Below are 21,365 nucleotides of genomic sequence, written 5' to 3' on the forward strand. Positions count from 1 at the left end.
TGGACCTGATCGGGCTCAGACGGTGCAGCTGGCCCCCCGGACCGTGAATGGATTGCATGGCTGGTACAATATGGGTGCAGTACTGCCTGTTACCACTAGGGAGGGGGCGTCTAGCGGGGCTGCAGTCCACTGAGGCTGTAATACCCCAGGCTGCCACCAGGGGGCAGGCAGGTGGCAAGGCCATACAGGGATATATGGGGCCAATTGGCAGGCCCTGCCCCCTGCTTTTGGGGGGTTGTTACCTGCAGCCCGCCCAGCTGTTCTGGGCACTGGGCTCAGAACCCCCCAAACTCCTAGGGTAGCTCTGCCCCAGGCAGCCCTTGGGGCCGGATCTGGGTCCCAGCGGCCTGGTGCTGGCCCCCAGCCTGGCACCACAGATCGCAGATGGGACATGGGCATGGAGGATGCCGGGGGCAGTGCCAGGATGTGACCTGCGCTAACCCAGCCTGGCTCTATGCCCCCCTACCCAGGGGCGGGGTGGGGGAGAGCAGCTCATGGCTGGCAGGCCCCAGGTTCGATCCCCACCCAGCGTGGCTGGTGGCCTGGGGATCTGGGAGCACAGCAAGTCCCCCCCACTTTAACATGATGACGGCCCCGGGGTCCGTCAGGTCTCCCCCCAGATGACCTGGGGCAGCTGGAGGTCCGGGCAGTGGGTCCAGCTCGCGGCCTCTCTCTTCTCTCCCGGCGGACATGTAACATTGTGTGTGTGTGGCGGGGGGGGATCCGGGGGCTGCTGGCCGCGACAGAGCCAGCTGCAGCTTCGTGCCCCGGGGGCGGGACGGAGATGGTGAAGGTATCCCAGGGCGGCTGGCTCAGATGGGATGCTGCGGGGCGGGGCGGGGGGAGGAGGGCCTGATCCTGCATCCATGAGGTCCTAAATTACTCCCTCACCGGGGGGGTGAGGGGTGAGACTGGTTTGCTGATGCTGGAAAGCGGGGGGATCAGGGTTTCCTGGAGCACTTCAGCCTGGCATGGGGGGTGGATCGGGGTCTCCCGGGGCAGTTCAGCCTGGCACAGGGGGCGGGGGATCGCGGTTTCCCGGAGCAGTTCAGCCTGGCACGGGTTGGGGGGCGGAATCAGGGTCTCCTGGAGCAATTGAGCCTGGCACGGGGCGGGTGTGAGCTGGGGCCCGTTTACTCGGCCGAGCCCTTCTGCCTCCTCTTGGAGGGGGGCACCAGGTGGCGGGGCAGGTCGGCGGGCAGGCCGTGCCCCTCCAGCTTGACCTCGATGAGGTGGCTGGCCAGGGCGAACTCCTCGTCGTCCAGCATCCCGTCCCTGTCCACGTCGCTCAGCTTCCAGATCTTGCCCAGCACCGAGTTGGGCAGCTTGGTGGCCACCATCCAGCTCTTGGCCTTGGTGCCGCTCAGCTTCCCGTCCAGGGGCGAGAGGTTGTAGAAGATCTCGTCGTACTTGGGCTTGTCCTTGGTCACCACCCAGTCCTCGTCGTCTGCCCCCTCGTAGGCGCCCTCAGCCAGGCCCTCCACGAAGGGGCCGTTGTGGGTGCCGTCGAAGGCCCCCCCCTGCACCCCGCCCTCCGGCATCTCCAGCTCCTCCTGGCGCAGCAGGGGCATCAGCTTGGCGATGTCGCTCGTCAGCATCTCGTCCAGCCCGTCCAGCAGCCGCGGCTTCAGCGCGTGGAACTTGGTGAAGTCGTGGACCATCAGCAGCTCCTGCGGGGGGGCGGGGCGGTCAGCAGCGGGGGGGAGCACGGCCCAGTTCGGCTGGGCGCCCCCTCTCCCACGGCCCAGTCCAGCCTGGCACCATCCCTCCCCTGCTGCCCAACTTGGCCCATCACCCCCCAGCTCCGCACACTGAAGTCCAGCCCAGCCCCACACCCCTGTCCCCAGCGGCGTGGGGCAGCCTGCAGGGGGCGCCGTGGCAGGGGGCCGAGGAGCCAGCGGTGCCAGGGGCCGGCTCTCACCTGCATCTTGCCGCAGTCGGGGAAGTCGCCGGGTGAGATGTGATGCTCCAGCTGGATCTTGGCGAAGATGACGGGCAGCTTGGCGATCAGGTGCTTCTTCTTGTTATCCTTCCCGAACATTGAGGGCATCTCCTTCTTCAGGTGGCTGATGATGTGGGCATGGACCTGGGGGGGCCGAGGGGGCATCAGCCAGGACTGGAGGGGACGGGACCCATCCGCAGGGCCCACCTCCAGAGCGAGGAGGCATGCCCCCACCCCACGGTGCCAGCCACAGCTCCCGCCCCCGCTGCTCGGGGCCATCGGGCTTGCTGGCTGAGCTGTCAATTATTCAGCTCCCTTCCCCCCACACCCCATCTTCCTCCCCTCCCCCGCAGCCCAGCATCACCCTCCCCTCCCCCAACCGAACATCAGCCTCCCCTCCCCCCAGCCGAGCATCACCCTCCTCCCCCCACCCCATCTTCCTCCCCCCCCAGCCGAGCATCACCCTCCCCTCCCCCCAACCCCATCTTCCTCCCCTCCCCCCAGCCGAGCATCACCCTCCCCTCCCCCCCAACCCCATCTTCCTCCCCTCCCCCCAGCCGAGCATCACCCTCCCCTCCCCCCCAACCCCATCTTCCTCCCCTCCCCCCAGCCGAGCATCACCCTCCCCTCCCCCCCAACCCCATCTTCCTCCCCTCCCCCCAGCCGAGCATCATCCTCCCCCCAACCCCATCTTCCTCCCCTCCCCCGCAGCCCAGCATCACCCTCCCCCACAACCCCATCTTCCTCCTCTCCCCCATGGCCCAGCATCACCCTCCCCAGCCCACAGCTTAGCCTGGCCCAGCACCAGTCCCCTCCCGGCCCAGCTCGGACGCCCCCGCAGCACCAGTGGGCCCCGCCAGCAGCTCTTCCTGCCAGGCCCCCTCTCCCGCCCTGCACTGACCCAGAGCTTCGCTCCCTCGGCTTCCGCAGGAAGGATCCGTCTGGGGCAGTTGGGCAGGGCAGGGCAGGGGCGCTCGCTCAGTCCCCACCCTCACACCGGGACAGGCCCCCCAGCCTGGCTCCCAGCATGGCCCAGGACACTGGACTGGGAGCCAGGACTCCTGGGTCCCATCCCCAGCTCTAGAAGGAGAAGGGAGAGGGTGTAGTGGTTAGAGCAGGGAGGCTGGGAGACAGGACTCCTGGGTCCCATCCCCAGCTCTGGAAGGAGAAGGGAGGGGGTGTAGTGGTTAGAGCAGGGAGGCTGGGAGACAGGACTCCTGGGTCCCATCCCCAGCTCTAGAAGGAGAAGGGAGAGGGTGTAGTGGTTAGAGCAGGGAGGCTGGGAGACAGGACTCCTGGGTCCCATCCCCAGCTCTGGAAGGAGAAGGGAGGGGGTGTAGTGGTTAGAGCAGGGAGGCTGGGAGACAGGACTCCTGGGTCCCATCCCCAGCTCTGGAAGGAGAAGGGAGGGGGTGTAGTGGTTAGAGCAGGGAGGCTGGGAGACAGGACTCCTGGGTCCCATCCCCAGCTCTGGAAGGAGAAGGGAGGGGGTGTAGTGGTTAGAGCAGGAAGGCTGGGAGCCAGGACTCCTGAGTTCTAGCCCCAGCTCTAGGAGGAGAGGGGGGGTCTAGTAACAATCAGGGGGGCTGAGGAACTGATTTATAAGGAAAAATTTAACAACCCAAATCCAGCTAAAATACACCGGGGTGGGGGACTATGGGCCACAGTTGCAGCCCCCATGGGGGGAGTTTATTCCATGAGCTCTTGGGGGCAGGGGCCCTCTGCCCCCACCTTCCTCCAGCACTGGCTCCATGGACCTGGACCTGCCCCCCCCCGACCACATCCCGCCTGCCTTTCCCCACTGCCCCCTGCCACGTGCCAGCCCGGAGACGTCAGGGAATTTGCTGCCTTGTGCCCCCCGTTGGTGCACTTCGCTGCCTTCCCTCTGCGGAGAAAGAGGGGCTCAGGAAAATCTGCCCCCCAAAGCCTTGGGTGGACTTCGGGGGCTGGGTGAATGCTAGCCATGCGGGCAGGGGAGTGGACCCCCACCACGGGAAGGGAGCCGCAGACAGCTGCTCTTGGAGCAAACACCAGCTGAACGTTGCCCCTTGATCCCCCGAAGGGGGGGACCCAAGGTCCAGCCTGCTCAGATGGCAGCTGAACCCACATGACTGAGTGGTTAGGAGCACGGGGCTGGGGCTGGGGCTCAGGACTCCTGGGTTCTCTTCCTGCCTCTGCTTGGACACCTTGGGCAAGTCACCGCCCCGCTCTGTGCCTTGGTTTCTGTCTAGTTAAATTGTGAGCGCCTGGCACAACGGAGGAGAGGGTCATGGCAGCACCTGGCACAACAAGGCCCCAACTTACTGTGTCCTTAAGAAAGTGACTCAGCCCCATTTGTGCCTCAGTTTCCCCTCCGCATTAAGGATTGGGCCCAGACGCCAACGGCATAGGGGGACGGGGCAGATGAACATCTCAGCTCGATGGCGACGCTGGCCCTTGCCAGCCCTGCCCCGGGCGAGCGCTGGGGCCGAGGGGCGGGCGTCCAGCCTCCGTGACCCGGGTGGTTGTTGGCAGCCGGCTGTGGAAAGTGCTCAGGGGCTGTTCCATGGACGTTCTGTTCCCTGGCTCCGGCCGGGGCCGGGAGGAAATTGCCACTCGGGGGCCCGGGCCGCACAAAGGGCCCCGGGGAGCCGGCCCAGCAGGTGGCAGGAAAAGATAAGGCCGCGCGGGAGGGAAAGAGGCTGCAAAAGCCAATCTGGCGCTTCCTCTCGGGCCAATGGAGGAGCCTCATTAAAACTCCCCCACGTCACCGGGGGCACGGGGAGAGGAACCTGCGTTACTGAGGGGGCCCCGCCCTCGGGGGAGGGGTGTTGCTTTCCAAAAGCCTGTTAGAATAGGGAACTCTGGCCCTGAGCTGGCTCCAGGGTGGGGTCCTGGGACCTTTCCCCCCTAGGGGGCGCTGGCCCTGATCTGGCTCCAGGGTGGGGTCCTGGGACCTTTCCCCCCTAGGGGGCGCTGGCCCTGATCTGGCTCCAGGGTGGGGTCCTGGGACCTTTCCCCCCTAGGGGGCGCTGGCCCTGATCTGGCTCCAGGGTGGGGTCCTGGGACCTTTCCCCTCTAGGGGGTGCTGGCCCTGCTCCCGCCGCGGGGCTGGGGCCAGGAGCCCGGGGCCTTTCCCCTCCGGGTTACCAACGTGCTTGCAATGGAGGGGGCTGGAAGTTCGCTGTGCCCAGGGGCACTGGCCCTGAGCCCCGCCAGCCCACGAGTCACCCAGGGGTTGCCCCCTCCCCAGCCTGGCTGAAGCAAGGAGAAATCGTGCGGGGGGGCTGTGAGCTCCGAACCTGGGGCAAAACGGCTGCCCGCTCACTGGTGTCCGGCCCAGGGCGGGGCACGGCTGGAATCCAGCTGCCAGGACTGGGTGAGATGGGGCGGATGGGGGGGGCTGGGTCGCTCGGAGCTGCCTGCCCAGCCCAGCCTCGCCTGGCACCACATGCCCTGGCGAGGGGGGCTCCCCCTTCAGGCACAGGGCCAGGGACCAGCCCGGACCCTGCCAGGTGCTAAGGTGGGCGCCTGCTACTTGGGGGATGCCCAGCCCCCCCTGCGTCAGCTCAAGCATTGGGAGCAGCAGCAGGGGGTTGGGGAACCAGGCCCAGGGCATGTGGAGGTGTCAGTGCCCCCCACCCCCAATGGAGGCATCCCTAGTTAGAGGGTGTTTTAGGGGATCTGGCTAGAGGCATTTCCCAGGTGGGGTGGGGGGGGTGTTGCTCAGGCCAGGAGCCGGGGAGGGCCATCGCTCAGGAGGGGGTCCCCATTTCTCAGACTGGGGGGGGGGGCAGGGAGGATTGTTACTCGATCACAGCTGCGGAAGGCTCTGCCGCATGGGAAACCCTTAACGAGGAAACCAGGTGCAGGATGCGGGGGTGGGGGGCTCACAAACCCCGTAACGGCCCCTCCCCTGCAGCACAATGAGGACACACGCACACCCCCGGGGGGGGGACGGGGCCATTGTTCAGGGCAGGACAGCCACGTTGTTGTTGGGGGTCTGGAGCCATCTGCTGCCTAAGAGGGTCACAGCTCTGAGACGATATGGGGCGGGGGGAAACACAGCCCCAAAAGCTGCCCTCAGAGACTCCCCCCAAGCTCAGGGGGTGCAGGGCCCGCAATGGGCCTGAGACCCACCAGCTAGCAGAGAATGTAAGACTTCCCCCCACAGCCAAGGGGTCTCTAATCACTAGACCCCCCCCCCACTCCCCTCTCTGAGCTGGGAATAGAACCCAGGAGTCCTGGCTTCCAGCCCCTCCTGCGCTAACCACTAGACCCCTCCCCTCCCCACGCCACGCTAGGCCAGGCATAGAACCCAGGAGTCCTGGTGGCTTGGATGATAACCAGGTGCTTTTGCCACCTGGGTGGCCAGGGGCTCCTTGGTCCCTCACCTTGCTCCCCCTGTCCCCTCAGTCCCCCTGTCCCTCTTGGTGCCCCCCACTCACCCCCCTAGTATTCCCTTCCCTGCCCCCTCTGTCCCCCCACCTGCCTAGATCCCCCTGCCCCCCTCAGTACTCCCCACCCACGACCCCAGAGCCCCCTTCCATCCCCCTCAGTCCCCCCCGTCCCCCTCAGTGCCCTCCACCCATGACCCCAGAACCCCCCTTTCATCCCCCTCGGTCCCCCCGCCTGCCTAGATCCCCCACAGTGCTCCCCAACCCCCTCCCCAGAGCCCCCTTCCACGCCCCTCGGTCCCCCTGCCAGCCTAGATCCCCTGCACCCCTCAGTCCCCCCCAAATCCCCCTCCCACCTCCTTGACCCGCCTAGATCCCCCTGTCCCTCTCAGTGCCCCCCCCACATCTCCCCAGAGCTCCCCCACCCCCTCGGTCCCCCGCCGGTGCCCTCCTCCCACCCCCCTCGGACCCCCCGCTCACCCTGACCAGCCGGGCTCTCTTGACCAGGTCGTTGAGCTTGCGGAGGGCCGAGTTGCGGGGCAGGTTCTGGATGTCCTGGAACAAGTCCTGCTCCTCCAGCTCGAAGAGCCGCCGGTTGTCGGAGACGAGCAGTGGCTCAGCCCAGAAGGAGCCAATGTAGACACGCAGCACCTCGGGGGTGTTGAACACCTTCCCCAGGGACCACATGAGGGCCCCATAGACCCGCATCAGCTGCTGCGTCTCCACCATGTCGGCCTTGTTCAAGACCACCCGGATCTTGTCCTCGTTGCCCTTCAGGGCTCGGATGGCCTCCGAGAACTCGTCCGAGATCTCCAGCTTGTGGGCGTCGAAGAGCAGGACGATGCGGTCCACGCGCTCCGCGAACCACTGCAGCACGGCCGGGAAGTCGTAGCCTGCGGGGCCGGGGAGATGCCGTCAGGGCCCGAGGGGCGGGCGCGGGGCCCGGCGGGCAAGGCCCTGCCCCCCCGCCTCACGCCTGCCCCGCTCCCCACTCCTGCCCTGCCTCATCCCCCTGCCTCACACCTGCCCTGCTCCCCACTCCCCAGACCCTGTGCCCCACGCCCCCCGTGCCCCATCCCCTGCACCCTATACCCGTCCTGCTCCCCACTCCCCAGACCCTGTGCCCCCCGCCCCCCGTTCCCCAGCCCCTGCACCCTATACCCATCCTGCTCCCCACTCCCCAGCCCTGTGCCCCACGCCCCCCCTGCTCCCCAGCCCCTGCACCCTATACCTGTCCTGCTCCCCACTCCCCAGCCCTGTGCCCCATGCCCGCCCTGCCCCTGTGCCCAACACAGCCCTGCTCCCCACTCCCCAGCCCTGTGCCCCACACCCATCCTGCCCCCCTGCCCAGTACAGTCCTGCTCCCCACTCCCCAGACCTGTGCCCCATGCCCACCCTGCCCCACCCCCCTGCCTCATGCCCACCTGTTCCCCACTCCCCAGACCCCGTGCCCCACGCCCTCCTTGCCCCTGCACCCTGTACCCGCCCTGCTCCCCACTCCCCAGCCCTGTGCCCCACACCTGCCCTGCCCTGCTCCCCGCTCCCCAGACCCTGTGCCCCCCGCCCGCCCTGCCTCGCCCCCTGCCTCATGCCCGCCCTGCTCCCCACTCCCCAGCCCGTGCCCCACACCCCCGTGCCCCCCGCTCCCCAGCCCCTGCACCCCATGCCAAGCACAGCCCTGCCCCTCCACTCCCCAACCCCTGTGCCCCACACCCGCCCTGCCAGGGCATGGGGCGTACCCTGCAGAGTGCACTGGGTGCCCGTGGACCTCGCTGCCAGCTGTGGGGTCCCTAAACAGCAAATTCCTTGACCCCTTCCGCTGGCGCCGGGCCCGGAGGACTAGCTCATGGGTTGAGAGAGGGAAAGGGGCCCCTGCTTCCCCCCAACAGACCCCCTCCCCCACTCTCTGCTCCTCCCCTAGTGTACCCCCAACCCTGCCTCCCCCCCCCCCCCCCCCGCTGCCTCCCATTGAGATCAGGGCCCTGACATGCCTGGCGCTGCCCAGACCCCGACCCAGATCAGGGTCCCCTGTATTTGGGGGGGGGCTCAGGGGCTGAGAGAAGAGACATCTCATTACATCCCCCCCCAGCAAACCTAACAGCCTCGCTGAGGAGTGCTGCTGGAGCCCAGCAGATTCTCCCCCCCCCCCCCCGCCCCCCGCCCTCCCACTTGGCAGCCCGAGGCGGCGAGTGTCTCCAAAGCACCAAAAAAGGAAGCCTTGAGGCTGAGCAGAGGAAAGTCTGAGCCAGCCGGGGCCCCACCATGAATCAAAAACCCAGCTGGACCGGACGGGGCTGCTGCAAACCCCCTCCGGGCGTCTCTCCGCTGGCCGGGGGGTCCTGGGAAAGGTTGGGGTGGCCTCCCGTGCCAGGGGGAATCAGTGAAACCAGGGCACAGGGCTTTCCAGCGACCCAGCCCCCTGCCCGGGCGAGGGGCTCTGGCCTGCTGCAGCCAGCCAGACGTTCTCCCCGCTCCTCTGGCCCCCGGCTTCTCTGGGGTGGCGGGGAGCAGGCGTCGGCCCTGTTGGCTGCAGTGATGGGGTGGGGGGAGAATCGGGTCCTGCGAACTCCTCCGTCCCCTGCTGTTTACACAAGCAGGGAAGGAGCCAGCGAGTTTCCAGGTCTGGCGCCCGGCCCTCCCTGGAAAATGGAGCCGATCCAGAGGAGGACCGGGGCTCCCGGCGACGGGCTGCTTCCCCCGCTGAGCTGGGATGGGGAAGGGGAGGCTGGGGCCGGCTGGAGAGCCGTGGCTGAGCTGTGTGTCCAGCCCAGATGGGATTCGGGGGATTCTCTAGAGAGGGAGGGGGGCCCGAGGGGCAGGAACGGCAGCTGGACCAGACCCTGTGCCCACCCGAGAGCCCCGCTGGCCTTTCCCCCACACCAGCTTGCCAAGGTGTATTGGATCTCACGGTGCCCTGCACCTCATGTCACGAGCTACAGGGTTCGCCTTCGCTGCAGGCCTGGAGCACTGTGTGGTGGATTATGGTGCACTGTCTGAACAGGCCCCGCACCCCACCCCAGAGGTGGCTGCATCTCAGCGCTGGGTGAAGGATCTCTGTATAAACAGCTGCCATGCAGCTCAGGCCTGGCTGGGAAGCTGGCCCTGGGAGCAGGGCTATAACTCACCCCTGTGGGAAACACCCTGAGCTCCAGATGGTGCCAGCTCACGGCGGGAATTTCCTCTGCGCTCTGGCCCATTTGGCTCAGTCCTCGGGCAGCCCACCCGGGCAGTTCCTGTGTCTCGGTGATGGGGTTCACCAGGGGACGGGGCTCTGGGCTTCCATTGCCTCAGGGGACCTCCTCCTTCCCCCCGAAAAACCGCCACTAGCTATCTGCAACTGGGGTCTAGTGGTTAGAGCAGGGAGGGGCAGCTGGGAGCCAGGACTCCTGGGTTCTGTCCCCGGTTCTGGGAGGGGAGTGGGATCTAGTGGTTAGAGTGGGGGGAGGGGAGCTAGGACTCCTGGGTTCAGTGATTCACTGAATGGCCTTCAGCAAGTCTCTGCCGCCTCTTTGTGCCTCAGTTTCCCCAACTGTGAAGCAGGGAGAGAACTGCTCTGATTGGCCTCAAAGGGGTTGACTTGGCCGTAGCTTTTCACTAGCAACGCTCCCGGTGCCCCCGTGTCAAAGCGGGCTGTGCTGCTCCCATTCACGTGCGCTGTCCCCCGTCTCCCCCACGATCACGCCCCCAGGACGTACACCCTGCCCCCGCCGCGCTCCCCTCTGCTGTCACAGCCCCACTGGCAGGACGGGCATGATTTCTCAGCGTGTTGTGACCCATCCCGTTGCTATGGGGCTCAGCTGATCCTGCCCACAGAAACCTCCCTGCCCTGGCTTATCACCTGCTTTATTTTAACAGCATCTTCCTGTGTTTCTCCTGGCCCTGCTGATTGCTGGGGGATTTCAGATCCCACCCTGCTCCCAGAAACAGCACACCAGGGACCTGGCCTGAACTGAACTGCCCCGTCCGGCACTTCCTGGGTTCAGTCCCAGGGCCGCTGCAACGCCCACTCGTGGGGACGCATGACTGCACGAGCAACCCTACCATAACAGACCAATGTAGTGGTGCAGGATTCACAAGTGACCCTACAATAACAAACCAGCGTGACCAGCCCGTGCCGTCTCCGAGCGACCCTACGATAACGAACCAGCCCGTGCCGTCTCCGAGCGACCCTACGATAACACTGCAGCCTGCCTGCTAGAGGGAGATCAGGTTTGTTTGGGATGCACAGCTGGGCCTGTCCCAGCGAGCTGTTTGCACACAGGAGTGAGCTGAGCACGGGACAGCTGCGAGCAGCTGAGGGTGCCCTGGACTCATCGGGGTGTTTACTGAGCCGCCATGCCCCTGGGTCGGGCTGGATTCCCTGCATGCCTCCGGGCGCCACCCGCACGGCGCTCCCTCCAGCTCCAAAGGGTGCCAGGTGGGCAGCTGGGCCAGGGAGCCCCCCCGGGGGGGCACTTTTGTTCTAGCAGCTGGGTGAACCCCTCCTGGAATGCAGCCCCCTCCCCACATGGGCCCCGGGAGCCCCTGGCAGCTCGCCAGCAAGGAATTCAAAGGGGAGGAATCCCAAGGAGGAATTCGGACACGTCAGTGGGAAAGCATGTCCCCGCCCCCCGCTACATTCCTCCAGCCAGGGTACATCCAGGCCGGGGACCCCCCAGCTTACGGCAGGAAGGGCACATTCCCGCAGGGGCCAGGGGTCACTGGGAGGGCAGGTGCTCAGTGCCTCTGAAATTGGGCTGCCAGGAGCCTCACGGTGCTGTGATAAACCATCTTGTAAAGGGTGCCTGGTCCCTGCCGCTGAGATGCAGCCGCCTCTGGGGTGCGGGGCAGGGGCCTGTTTGTAGAGGGATCCCACACCCGGCACTGAGATGCAGCCACCTCTGTGATGGGCCCTGGCAGCTGTTTATACAGAGAGCCCCTCAGCCAGGACTGAAACGCAGCCAGCTCGGGGGTGGCATGCAGCAGCTGCTACACACCAGCATTGCACTCTGGTTTAGAATAGTCATCAAAGCCTGGTCCTATGGTCCAAAACCAGGACTGGGAGCCAGGACTCCTGGGTTCTATCCCCAGCTCTGGGAGGGAAGCAGGGTTGGTGGTTAGAGCGGGGTGGGGGTGGGGGGCTGGGAGCCAGGACTCCTGGGTTCTCTCCCCAGCTGCCCTTGGGAAGCCACTGCCCCTCAGCTTCCCTGGGAGCTGATGGCCCCGCACACCTGGTGTGGGTTGCCATGTGGCGGCAGGTTATCCAGTGTCTCTGTTGGTTTTCCCAGGGCCTTCCCCCCGCAGCTGCTCCCTGCCCAGCAGGGCCAGAGGCCTGGACATCCCTTTGTTGGCACGCAGGGCCGACTCCTCCGTGCCTCATGCTCCCTGGCAGGCATCCCAGTGCGGGAACAGCCAGCCCCTGCTCAGCTGACGGGGATCCAGCCCAAACAGAGTCACGGCCCCGGCTGGGAGGTTACGCTCCGGGGTCCAGCCGGATCCCATGGCAGAGTGATGTCATCGGCCTCCTTCAGTTTGCACGCCCAGCTTCATTTAGACAGGATTCACCCTCACTTCCTGCCCCGAACGGCTGGCTGGCATTGCTGAATCATAAACAGGGCCCCGCACCCCACCCCAGAAGTGGCTGCATCTCGGCACTAGGCGAGTGGTCCCCGTATAAACAGCCCTTGCGTTCCACCCCAGAGGTGGCTGCCTGCATCTCAGCCCCGGTTGATCTGAGGACCAATCCCTCCCCACACAGCATCACCCCCCAGCTCCCCAAAGGCGGTACCCTGCAGGATGCCTCCCGCTCCACTGATGAGGCTCACTAACGAGTTGTGTGCCTTGAGATTACTTATTGCACCGGATTCCGGCCTTGGTACATTTCATTCCCACTCAATACCCCCCTTTGTAATGGATTCGTTCCCGCGTTGGCTAATCGTTTCCTTCCAGGAATGATTTTATAACCAGCAGGGAGGAGGGAGGGGTACAGGAACGAGAGAGAGAAAGAAAATGTCCCCGCTTGTGGGTTACGTTTCCCCTCTCCCCTCTGCTGGCCTGGTCTGCTGAGCCGGCAGCGCCGTGGGGCCGTGACTGGCTCTCGCTCTGTGTCTGGCTGGGGCAGAGAGAGAGACAGCCAGAGCTGGACAGCAGGGGCTGCAGGTCGGGCGTGAGGGGCCCGGGCAGAGCTCGGGGAGCCCAGGGCTGGGCTAGCAGGGGCTGCAGGTCGGGCGTGAGGGGCACTGTCAGAGCGGTGGGGGGCGGGGGAGCCCAGGGCTGGGTGTGGGGGGCCCCGGCAGAGCTCGGGTCGGGGGAGCCCAGGGCTGGGCTAGCAGGGGCTGCGGGTCGGGAGCGAGGGGCACTGTCAGTGCTGTGGGGGGCAGGGGAGCCCAAAGCTGGGTGTGTGGAGTCCTGGCAGAGCTCGGGGAGCAGGTATCTGAGTAACTCAGCGCCCCTGCTCCATCCACCCCTGGGCCACCTGTCTATGGCGCTCGCCCAGCAGCATCGGCAGCCCTGGCCCTTTGGAGGCGCTGGAGGCTCGGATAATGCAGCCCCCCCACTCCCCGCCCCCCAAGCTGCTCCCTGTTTGGAATCAGCCCTGCTGCATTGTTTCCCGTGAAGTCGAGCTCCGGGACTGAGTCAGTATTTCCCGGCCGGCTGGAGCCCGGGGGGGCAGGGAACCGAGGGGCAATGCCAGCCCCGTGCCAGGAACATGCCCGGCTGCTCGCATGGCAGGGCCAAGGACAGAGCAGAGACGAAGCCTGAGATTTATTTGTCTGATGGCTCCATGCCCCCCCCACACCCTTTGGGAACCCAGGAGTCCTGGCCCCAGCCCCACCTCCAAAGCCAGTGTGGCAATACCCACGTTTGTCCCAGGCCAGGATCCCACATGGAAGGAGCCCCACTGGGGCTTGGCCTCTCGCCTCCCGCCACTGTTATCCCCCAATCTGGGGGGGAGCTGGGCCACGTCAATCTGGGAGCCACCAGCCCAGTCACACCCGCTAGTGGGCAGCGAGGGGCCCTGCTCAGCCCTGGGGCATGGCACCCGCAAGGCAACCGCTCGCACACACGGCCTGCCAAGTGGGCGCACACATGCCCCGCCCTGCAGGCACCGATGCAAACGTGGGCGCCCGTGAACACACGCACACGCTGGCGCACACGCACCAGCCTGCAAGTGCCCAAGCCCCCCCCCCCCCCGAACACACGCCCATGAACACACGCGCACAGCCAGGGCACACGCACTGCCACGAGGGGCGCGTACACACGCTGACACGCACAAACAGTTTGTTCAAGCGAATTACGACAACAACGGGTGGTTTCATCCCGCGACGATGACTCACGGTGAAAAAATGCCCCTGGCCCAGGCCTGGCTCCTGCAGCAACAGGCCTCACAGCCAAGTGTGCGCTCGACAGGGTGGGGCTGGGAAAGGCGGCGTTCTGCAGCGAGGGTGTCCTGGTGCCAGGGGTGCATGGAGACACACACCCGTCTGAAGGGAGCCCCCCACCCCTCTACTCCACTAGACCCCACTCCCCTCCCAGAGCCAGGGAGAGAACCCAGGCGTCCTGGCTCCCAGCCCCCCTGCTCTAACCACTAGCCCCTGCTCCCCTCCCAGAGCTGGGGACAGAACCCAGGAGTCCTGGCTTGACCTGCTGGGCTCCGCAGCCCTTCCACCCACCCTGGCAATCAACGTGCCCCTGACCGAAACCCCATGCGGGGGGAGCCGGGGTTACAGATGTGGCAAGATGAAGCCCCCACCCCTTGCTCCAGCCACACAGCACTGAGCCAGTGCAGTTTCGCCCCATTCCTGCCCCCTCCTACCCCCCGCCCCAGGCCTTACCCCGGCACACGCGCTGCTTGGCTCCCGACAGGATCCCCGGGGTGTCGATGAGGCTGATACTCTCCAGGACTTGGTTGGGCAGCTGGGCACACATGAACCTGGCAGGAGAGGGAAGCAGCGATGAGCGATGGCAGCATGTGGGACAGGAGTGGGGCAGCTCGACCTAGCAGCTAGGGCTCCGCACGAGGAGCCAGGACTCCTGGGTCCTATCCTGGTGCAGGGAGGGGAGCGGGGTCTAGTGGTCAGAGCAGGGGTGGCTGGGAGTCAGGACTCCTGGGTTCACGGCATGGCTCTGTCACTGAACTGCTGTGGGACTTGGGGGAAATCTCTTCACCGCTGGTACCTGTCTCCCCACCCTGCCCATGCCGAGTTAAAGTGGAAGCTCTTCCAGGCAGGGACAGTCCCTGGCCCAACGGGGGCCCCTGATCTTGGTCTGGGCCTGGGCAGTGCCTGGCCCAACGGGGCCTTGATCTTGGTTGGGGTCTGGGCAGCGCCCGGCACAATGTGGCCCTGATCTCAGTCAGGGTCTGTGCAGCACCTGGCGTAATTGGAGACTCCAGGGGCTACTGTGTTTGGATGTTGGCAGGTTTATCCCATGTCCTTTGATCTCTATTGCTGAGAAAGCAGGTGGAAAACCGTTACTGTTTAAAGAGAGCTCATCCACCCTGCTGCCAGCCCCCTTCTCCTTGCGTAAGGAGCAGATCGGGGGTGTGGCTGGAGCGCGCTGCACTGGGGCTATTCTCTGCCACCCCCACAGAGTACATAGGGGATGAATCGGGGGCATGGCTGGAGCGCACTGTGCTGTGGCTATTCTTGGCCCCTCAGGTCCCACAGATGAGTTAGAGCAGCCCTGAGGCTGCTGTAATTTGCACTCAGGGTCAGACAGCTCCCAGGATTCAGAGGGTTTAAAGCCACTTTTCCCACCCCAGGTGCTGGGAGGGGGAATCACAGAACCCCGAGCCTTGGGGAGTCCCTGCTTTCCCCTGACCCTGGGGCCCTGGCGGTGCTGGGGAGCCAGGTCACCCCACCACATACAGTAGAGCAGCCTCAGGGGAGCCCTGAGCTGGTTGGAGAGGATGGTGGCACCATGAAGCTGCATCGGGCCTGGGGATCCAGCCCCCTCCAGTCCCAGGGTGCAAGCAGACACCCCCGGCCTCTGTGCCAGCCTCCCACGTAGCCTGGGGCCGCCCTTCTTCTGCGCCTCCCCCAACCGCACGTGGACGGAGGCTGGACAGCTGACAGAGAGAGACAGGCCAGAGTGGCAGGGCCCAGGGTAAAGGCTGGGGGGGGCTGCGCAGAGAGGAAGAGGAAGAAGGAATGAAGGATGGAGCAAGACGCAGGAGTAGCCCGGACGCAGGCTGGGGGATCTGGGAAGAGGAGAGCGAGCCAGGGCTGGTGCAGAGGATGGGGGGATGCTGCCCCACGCTCTCTGGCCCGGGTTGGGGGGGCGGGGGGGGCCTGCAGGAAAGCAGCCCAGCATCAGCAGGAAGCCGGGCCGTGGCATGCGAGTGGGGGGCTCATGGGGAGGAGCCTGTGTTTACAAACTCCTCCATGCTGGAGGAAGTCGGGCTGGTCCGATATAAACACGATGCTAAAAATAGCCCTGCCCAGGCCCAGCTGAGCCGGGCAGCGGAGGTAGCGGGGGGCTCCCAGCTCGGCTGTGGCTGCTTCCAAGCAGGGGCTGAAGCTACAGGCCAGATGGTCTCCCGGGGCCTGCTCCAGCCAGGGGGCTATCAGGAGCCGTTGCACTGACCTCAGTGGGCTTTAGGTTGGGCTCCAGGGCCCATTTCCCTGGGAAACCCGCCACAGTCCATGAAAAGAACCCAGGCGTCCTGGCCTGTTTGTCTAGAAAGGAGAGTGTTTCCAGAGTTAAAATTCATTTTGTTTTACCGAGATCGGGGCCCTGTCGCGGCGGGCACTGCCCAGACCCCGACAGAGATTGGGGCCCCGTTGCACCGGGCGCTGCCCAGACCCCAACCAAGATCGGGGCCCCATTGTGCCAGGTGCTGCACAGACCCCGACCGAGATCGGGGCCCTGTCACACCAGGTACTTCCCAGACCTTGTCAGAGATCAGGGCCCCCGTTGTGCCAGGTGCTGCACAGACACAGAGTGAGAGCCAGTCCCCCATAGACATATTATCCCTATGTTACAGACAAGGGAAACCGAGGCACAATGCGATTTCCAGTGAGTCTGTGACAGAGCCAGATATTGAACCCCCATCTCCTGGGTCCCAGCCTTTCCTCGAGGCCCCCCTCACTCCATCTTCCCCGCCTGCACCCCTCAGCTCAGCCCCAAGCTGAGCTTGCCCGCCCCGGGCGCCTCCTGCCAGCCATCTAGTGAGAAGGGGCCTGTCCGCCCATGGCTTCCTGCCGCCAGCGCATCTGGAGCCATGACGCCTTCTTTCCAGGCAGCTCGGGCTGGGGAGGGGACTGGGCCACAGGCCCTGCATTCCTGAGAGCCTGGCTCAGCCCCAGCCCCCAGCCTGGCCCCCCCGCCACAGACCGGGGCTGGGTGGGAACAGGTGTCCTCTGCACTGCACGAGACAAGGCCAGGTTGGATGCACATCACAGGGGGCTGCTGCTGCTTAAACCTCCCTCCCTACAGCTGCAGCCCCACGGTCCCCCAGGTGTAGCCCCCTCCCCTGCCAAACCCAACATCCAGGCTTCTCCCAAGGGGCTGGGCAGGGACATGCAGGGTTGAACAGCTGTTTGCAATGGTGGAGCAAGGTGAGGGCGGGAAGCCAAGGCAGGGCTGTGCCAGATGGAGCAAGGGATCTCCACTTTTCAGAGAAGGAGTGGAGTCTAGTGGTTAGAGCAGGGAGGGTTAGGAGCCAGGACTCCTGGGGCCGATCCCTGGCTCTGGGAAAGTAGTAGGGTCTAGATGTTAGACATAGGAGCTTGGACTCCTGGGTTCTATTCCTAGCTCTGCAAAGGTGTGGGGCGTCTGAGTGGCTGGTGCAGGGAGGGACTGGGAGCCAGGACTCCTGGGGCCCGTTCCCGGCTCTGTAGGACGTAAGGCCCAAAGAGGAGAAATGACATGTGCAGGGCTCTGCAGAGTCAGGGAAAGAACCCAGGAGCCCTGACAACAAGCTCATGCGGCCTGGCTATCATCCTGACCTGCTGCATGCTGCCACTGAAGCGCTGCCGTGTTCCACCCCAGAGGCAGCTGCAGTTCAGTGTGGGTCGGGGGAGCAGCCCCACGGATACTCTGAGACTCGTGACAGGCTCGATGGGAGAGGTTTACAAAGCAGGACCGGGGGCTTAGCCACAAATTCCATCACTGACACCCACAGGCCCGCTCCCCCAGCACCAGGGTAGGAAACGGCCCCCAGGTTAACGGGCGTGGAGGCGTGGGTGAAGCTAAGAAAGGAGGGCTTGGATCTGAACCACCCCCGCAGTGCTCTGCCCCTCCCCATGTTGGGATGTACACACACACACACCCCTCAATGCACGCGCATGCACTCACACTGAGTTGCGCCCAGATGCGTACACACACGCACAGGGATGTATGCGCACACACACACACACACACACACACACCCCGGGTTGCACACAGATGCGCACACACACACACACACACACACACAGGAGGGGCAGAGCCCCAGTGTGGAGACAGGCTGTAGAAATGATCCAGGGCTCCAGCCGGGGGCGAGGCTGGATAGATCGGGGCTGGGAGAGGCGAGGAGCAGGAGCTGGGGATGGGAGGGGCTAGAGAAGCGGAACGGGCTGCCCCTGCTTGTCCCAAGGGCCAGGGGGCGCCCACTGACTCTGAATGGCAGCTGTTTAAACCAATGAAAGGAAATGCAGCCTGGCATTAGCCCATGGAACTCCCTGCTACAAGCTCTGAGGCCATGCGGTCAGGGACTCAAGCAAGGGTTGGGGATAAAGAGAATGTTTATTAGACAGAGTGGGTTTTTGGTTTAATAAGGGATATAAGTCCCCAGGCTTCAGGGCATGAGCCCCCCTCTTGGGGATCAGGGGAAAGCATCCCCTAGTGGCCAGATTACCCCATAGCTCTCTGGGCTAGATGGACCTGCTGGCCATCCCTATGTCACGTCCCATTGCTTAAGCTCAAGTGAGAGGAGGAGACTCTAAAAGGAGCTGGGAATGGGCACATCAGACCAGATCAAAGGCCCATCAAGCCAGGTCTCTTGTCCACGAGAGAGTGGGTCAAGCCAGACACTCCCGAGGACCATGAGGTACCCAGCTGTGGCATCTTATCCCATGGGGGAAATTCCTGACCCCTCCATGGAGCTAGTCCGCTCACGCCCTGGAGCATGCCGATTAAAGAGCCACAGGACCCAGGCCAGTTCAGCCTGGGCTGGCACGGGTGTGGGCTGAAGACGAGGAAGAGGAGGCACTCGTAGATGGCAAGGAAAGGCCGTGGCACAGAGTCCCTGCAGGAAGGCACTGGAGAACTAGCGGCCCTCTGTTGCGCCACAGTGAGCTAGCATTGTGGGAAGGCATTGGAGGACCAGCAGCCCTCGATTGTTGTGTGGCGGGTTAGTCTGGGCCGAGTTAGCGGTGGCCGGGGAGCACTGTGGGAAGGCATTGGAGGACCAGCAGTCCTTGACGGGCAGTGCTAGCCAGGGCCGAGTTAGCGGTGGCCGGGGAGCATTGTGGGAAGGCATTGGAGGACCAGCAGCCCTCGATCGTTGTGTGGCGGGCTAGCCTGGGCCGAGTTAGTGGTGGCCGGGGAGCACTGTGGGAAGACATTGGAGGACCAGCAGTCCTTGACGGGCAGTGCTAGCCTGGGCCGAGTTAGCGGTGGCCAGGGAGCACTGTGGGAAGGCATTGGAGGACCAGCAGTCCTTGATGGGCAGTGCTAGCCTGGGCCGAGTTAGCAGTGGCCGGGGAGCATTGTGGGAAGGCATCGGAGGACTAGCAGCAGCCCTGGATGGGCAGTGCTGGCCTGAGTTAGCCGTGGCCAGGGAGCATTGAGGAAAGGCATTGGAGGACGAGCAGCCCTCGATCGGTGTGTGGTGGGCTAGCCTGGGCCGAGTTAAGTGGCTGTAGAGGGAAGCTCACTCAAGGGCTGCCCCGTAGGCCCAGTTGTGCTGGCCATCACATGAGCGATGGGGTTTTGTGCGTGTGTGGATGGGGGTCGAGTTCATGGGGACGCTGGGAGCAGGGGGCCCACGAGTGGGGGGCCAGCACTCACCGGTTGAGGAAAGTGTTCCCGAAGGGGTTGAGCTTGCGGAAGGGTTTCTTGGGGTCAACGATGAGGGCGTTGCCTGGGATGATCCCCTCGGTCTCGCCGTGCATGACCGCGATGAAGGAGTCGGTGGTGGGCTCGGGCCCAATGCGGCTGCCCGGGATGTCCTCCTCCAGCAAGTACTTGATGAAGGTGGTCTTCCCCGTGGAGTATTGCCCCACCACCAGCACCATGGGCTTGTTGTCAAAGTCGGCGTCCTCCAGGGCCGGCGAGTGGAAGTCATGGAAGCGGTAGAATTCCTCCACGGGCAGCAGCTTCTTCTTGTAGAGGTTCTTCAGCCCCTCGGTGACCGTGTGGATCACCTCAGGAGTCTTCTTCTCGTTCTTCCTCATCCAGCTGAACATCTTCCCCTAGTCCTGCCGTACACGCCCGGGGAGAAACAGGGCAATGGGGACTCCTTGGGAGATCGATAGATCCTAATCAATAGATCTTTCTGAGATCAATAGATCGGAGTTGACAGATCTTTCCGAGATCAATAGATCCGAGAGTCAATAGTGCAACTGATCCGATATGGAGATCAATTAATCCAAGCTGAAAACCCCGTCGAGAACCAGGAAGAGCCACGGTCTTTTGGAGATCAGCAGATGATAGATCTTTAAATGGATAGATCTCTGGGAGATCAAATGGAAAGATCTTGAAAATGGGAGACTGGCAGATCTGAAACCAATAGACCGCTTGGGAGTCAGCAGATCTCTGATCAGTAGATCCAAATGGATAGATCTTTTTTGTGGGGAGATGGGTGGATCTCTTGGGTGATCTCCAGACCTGGATTTGGTAATCAGATGAAATTTAAAGGCACAGCGTTGCGTATGCTGCTCGATTTAAAGAAACCCAAGTATAATCACTCCTAAACCAGGAGCATAGGCTTGGCATGGGGGGGGGGGGGGTGTTTCTTCTGGCGCCGTTTGGGAAGGAACTTGCGCTCCCCTTTCCCCCCTTCAAAAAACAAAGTTGAGCACACGGAGAAAGCCAGCACCAGGAGCAATCTCAGCAGGGTCGGAGCTGCTAATGGCGCTTTGCAGAGAAAAATTCCTTCTCTGGCCCGTGCAATTTTTTTTTTTTTTCCTAAAGGAGGAAAAAATCTTTCAGTGAACTTGCAGAAGATCCTGCAGAACATCTGACGAGGGGCTGGGAGGCTGCCTAAGGGTAAAGGAGTTGCCAGATGACACAAGGCAGACAGCGGAATATATTAACATAAATTAAGAGAGGGGCTGTGGGGGGAACTTGAGAACAAATATTGCGGGGGGCGGGGAGGCGAACGAACAGGGTTTGTACTGAAGGCAGGACTGTGGGCTGGACAGGCAGCCTGTGGTGCCACCAAGCGGGGGACTGAAGCATCTGCTGCCAGAAGGAAAAGGAGGGACCAGGTGCAGCCAGTCACAGGATGCTCAGGAAAGTTCACCCGAATTCACCAGCACCGGTGTGACCGTGCAGGGGATCAGTTACTCTCCCCTCCCGCCCCCTGCCCCCGAGCCCCACTGGGGACACGCCTTGTGCAGAATTCAAGGGGCCTGTGGACAACTCTCATGATTTTGCCACGAGTCTCATGATAATGATCAGGGGGTCGCCGTGTCCGTCTGTATCCACAAAAACAACGAGGAGTCCAGTGGCACCTTAAAGACTAACCGATTTATTTGGGCAGAAGCTCTCGTGGGTAAAAACCCCACTTCTTCAGATGCATGGAGTGAAACTTACAGATACAGGCATCAATATACTGGCACACGAAGAGAAGGGCGTCACCTCACAAGTGGAGAACCAGCGCTGACAAGGCCAATTCAATCAGGATGGATGTGGTCCCACTCCCAATAGTTGATGAGGAGGTGTCCATACCAAGAGAGGGAAAATGGCTTTTGTAGTGAGCCAGCCACTCCCAGTCCCTATTCAAACCCAAAATTAATGGTGTTAAGTTTGCAAATGAATTGTAGCTCTGCAATTTCTCTTTGGAGTCTGTTTTGAAGTTTTTTTGTTAAAGGATGGCTACTTTTAATGTGATAAATGCCATCATGTGCCAGCAACGC

The 21,365-nt window shown here is 63.6% G+C and overlaps 1 protein-coding gene across 1 annotated transcript; it reads right to left on the minus strand.

Moving 5' to 3' along the window:
- Window positions 1-992: 992 nt before the first annotated feature.
- Window positions 993-20,461, minus strand: EHD2 (EH domain containing 2). The gene is made up of 5 exons (XM_074937381.1): window positions 19,294-20,461; window positions 14,133-14,230; window positions 6,799-7,211; window positions 1,922-2,086; window positions 993-1,670 (listed from the first exon to the last, which is right to left on the minus strand). The coding sequence occupies exons 1-5, from the start codon at window positions 19,689-19,691 to the stop codon at window positions 1,134-1,136; spliced, it is 1,611 nt and encodes a 536-aa protein (XP_074793482.1). The 5' UTR covers window positions 19,692-20,461; the 3' UTR covers window positions 993-1,133.
- Between the last annotated feature and the right edge of the window lie 904 nt (window positions 20,462-21,365).

Source organism: Natator depressus, chromosome 23 (genome assembly GCF_965152275.1).
Source record: "Natator depressus isolate rNatDep1 chromosome 23, rNatDep2.hap1, whole genome shotgun sequence".
Classification (NCBI taxonomy): Eukaryota; Metazoa; Chordata; order Testudines; family Cheloniidae; genus Natator; species Natator depressus.

What these genes read in the sequence shown, in the direction of transcription:
- EHD2 (XM_074937381.1), bottom strand. Translation starts at nt 19,691, where the DNA reads ATGTTCAGCTGGATGAGGAAGAACGAGAAGAAGACTCCTGAGGTGATC. An exon ending in GGGAACACTTTCCTCAACCG is followed by an intron (nt 14,231 to 19,293) that starts GTGAGTGCTGGC and finishes CTCTCCTGCCAG; the next exon opens with GTTCATGTGTGCCCAGCTGC. An exon ending in CCGACTGCGGCAAGATGCAG is followed by an intron (nt 1,671 to 1,921) that starts GTGAGAGCCGGC and finishes GCCCCCCCGCAG; the next exon opens with GAGCTGCTGATGGTCCACGA.